At 48.6% G+C, this 3,143-nt stretch overlaps 1 protein-coding gene across 1 annotated transcript in view; it reads right to left on the reverse strand.

Annotated features, from left to right (window-relative positions):
- COL5A1 (collagen type V alpha 1 chain) overlaps window positions 1-3,143 on the reverse strand; it is a 105,880-nt gene that overhangs the window by 11,001 nt on the left and 91,736 nt on the right. Inside the window, exons 60-63 of the mRNA XM_008642319.2 lie at window positions 2,613-2,648; window positions 1,808-1,861; window positions 1,204-1,462; window positions 740-852 (exon numbers count right to left, since the gene is read on the reverse strand). Of these exons, the coding sequence (XP_008640541.1) occupies window positions 740-852; window positions 1,204-1,462; window positions 1,808-1,861; window positions 2,613-2,648 (462 nt within the window). The remainder of the gene's footprint in view (window positions 1-739; window positions 853-1,203; window positions 1,463-1,807; window positions 1,862-2,612; window positions 2,649-3,143) is intronic.

The following is a 3,143-nucleotide window of genomic DNA, read 5'->3' on the forward strand; positions in this document are numbered from 1 at the left end:
TCAGCAGGAGAACAGCTCCGCTTTGTCACAGCTGGAGCACAACTGTGACACTGGCACAGCTCCCCCAGGCTGAATCGTTGTGTTTCTGCTTGGCCAGTGCCAGAGCTGGTCCCCAGGCAGCGGGAAGAGCAGCTCTGGAAAACAGAGTGCAGGGATACAGGACAAAAATGATGGGTATGGCTGAGCTGAGAGCATCATTACACAAGGAACTTCATCAACCTTGTGCAGCGGTGCCAGGGAGAGCTTGGAGCCTCCTCGCAATCATTTAGGATCATTTACCCACAAGAAACAGCAGGAAAAATGACAGGAGGTAAACATTTATCTGCTCTGCCTGGAGACACAGGAGGGAGGGGAGGGGGATCAGTGCTGCTTGGGTATGCAGGCAGTGGAGCAGGGCTGTGGGAGGGGACACCAGGAATGAGATCAACAGAGCCCCCAAATCCTGCACCAACACACACCCCTGCCTTGGACAGCAAAGTTCAAAAAATTAAGTTTTTTGCATTGATTATGCCTGGGAAATCATCAGAGGTTTGTCCCAAATCCCAGTTTAAATCTGACTTTGCCAACGTATTCTGTGTTATTTTAGAAGGTAATGTTGTGTAACAAAGGAACGTTCTGAATCTTTGATCCTTCCTCGCTGCTCTTCAATCCTCCTGAAATTGGCTGTCTATGAATATTCATATCAGAAAACCACCTATCACCAGGAAAGAGGGGGAAAGCAAAGGTGGTGTGGACTTACTCCTTCAGATTTCTTATCAGGGAAGATGCAGGTCTCTCCACCAGCCGTGAAATTACAGTAAACTTTGAAAGAGTCCCTGGAACATCCTTGGTTGGGATCAACCCAGTATTCACCTGGATGAGGGAAGAGAAGGGAAGAAAGGCTCAGGACAGAGGGCACTTCAGCAACCTCCTCACCTGGGATGTTTCATCTCTCATGGGTTATTATTTATATGGAGTTTTTTGAGAACTGGTCATGTTCTGGTGCCAGCTAAAGAACATTTTTCATCCCATATCCCCACTTTTAGAACAGAACATTTCAGCTGGAAGGGCTGTCCAATGATATCCAGTCCAACTCTATATATTCCTTCTCCACCAGCCACATTCCCCATGGATTCCCCAGACTACACCTCTTCCCACCCTCACCGCTGTGTGGAGCTGGAAAAGCCCCCGAGTTCCCCCCATTCCCTCTATCCCAGGACACACCGTCTGGGAAATCAGGGTGGCAGAGCTGCAGGTCCTTGCAGGTCCGTGCTGGGTTGTGCTGAGTGCCCAAGGGATGCTTCATCTGCTCAATTTCCAGTTTCAAGGAGTTCAGGGAGCCGAAGATCTCCTCCATGCCGTCGGCATAGTCCATGTAGTTGTCGGCGTTCCCGTCGTCCAGCAGCTGGCTGGCATCAATGTTCCTCCTGGTCCTCTTGGATGCCTGGATGGGCAGGGGCTGGATGACTTCTCCAGGAGGACCCTGAGGAGTGGGGAGGAGAAACCAGAAACAACTTCTCATTCCATTGGGAAAAGGACAAAGAGATGGATAAAGCAGCAATATCCCAAAATACATACTGGACATGGAAAACACCCATGGATGGTGCTGATAAAACCTCTGGATTCAACATTTTCCACCTTCCCTTGTCCTCTTCCCATTAACAGCTCCTCCCTTCCCACCCTGCTTTCTCCCCCAGCGTCTCAGGAGATTCCAATCCATTGCTAGGATTGGCAAGGAATCTTTGTCCAGAGGTTGTCTGCTTCCCAAATTCCAGCACCCTTGAAGTCTGAACCTCCTTTCATGCTTCACTTTATGAGTTCTACTTACAGGAGGCCCTGGGGGCCCAGGAAGACCAGATTCACCCTTTGGACCTGTGGGACCCTGGGTGGAAAAACAAGGGAAAACCAGGAGTTACTCAGGAGAATTCACCTGTTATTTTTGTCACATCCCAAACATTAAAACTGTGGCTAAAGCTTCATTTTTGTCCTGTCAGGCACACAAGAGGAGTCTCCCTGTACCCACCACCCCCCACAAAATTGGTAGTTTTGGTGTTTAGGTAAAAGAGAAGATCAAACACCTGGAGTACAGTCAAATTTTTCTTATGCTTCCTACAGAATGCATAAAATGCATAAAACCTTTAACTCTCCCAACCAATCCAACAGTTTTACAAGTCAAATAAAATCTTCAAATTAATAAAACATCAACTTCTGGATGGCAGAAAGACACTAAAAAGTTGCCCAAAAGAGGAATTTTTAGCTGCCTGCACAGGAGGTCTGCGCCACGAAGTTCCAAAGTCTCATTCCTCACCAAGTTCTTCCCTTCCCAGCTTCCCACCTCCTGCTTTTCATGGGCTATTTTTAATCCCCTCCACTCCCCAGCAGCAGCTTTTCTCCTCGGGACTAAGCACTGGACTGCTCCTTGTCATCTCTGCTGCTCTGCTCTTCAGGGAAGTGCAGTGGTGGCACAGAAACCTTTCCCAATTATCACTCCTGGGCTTAGGCAGCCTGGAAAAGCAGAGATTGCTAAGTCCTCTCTGCTAATTGCCTTAATTCCACTGATGAGGGGAGTCCCAGCGTGTCCTACACTCAATAAAAACCCCTTAACCTCTTCCTTTAGCTGTGTCTGTACTCACTGATGAGCCTTTAGCACCTTTGGGACCAGGTGGACCCTGTGGAGAGAAACACAGAAAGGAGTCAGTTCATATCCAAGCAGAGAATTCAGGCTCTCCTCACACAGAAAGGGAATTTTTAAAACATTCACTCCCTATTTCCATTCCCCCATCCATCTGAGCTGGGTGTTGCTTTTATTTGCCATCAGACAAAAAGCATTTGTGTCAGAGCAATCTGTGCTCCATGCTCCTGTCCCAGTGAGGACTGGGAAAGCTGCTGGGTGATTCCTGGAATGTGGGGCTGATCCTGGCTCCATGCTCAGGACACCCAGCTGGGCACCCCAGGGTGCAGCATGAGGCCTTTGGGCATCCAAAAAAGTGATCAAAACTAGCAAAAAGGGCAATAAATCACTGTGGGATTGTAGATACTCCAAAAGAAAAGGGGAGGGAAACAGGGTGGGATGATTTCCCTGTGCCCATCTCCCACATCGCTTCCAGCACTCCTGGAACTCATCCAAGTGGTTTTAATTGTGACCAACATCCTCCTGCAGCCAG

This window comes from Corvus brachyrhynchos, unplaced genomic scaffold (genome assembly GCF_000691975.1).
Source record: "Corvus brachyrhynchos isolate BGI_N302 unplaced genomic scaffold, ASM69197v1 scaffold59, whole genome shotgun sequence".
Classification (NCBI taxonomy): Eukaryota; Metazoa; Chordata; class Aves; order Passeriformes; family Corvidae; genus Corvus; species Corvus brachyrhynchos.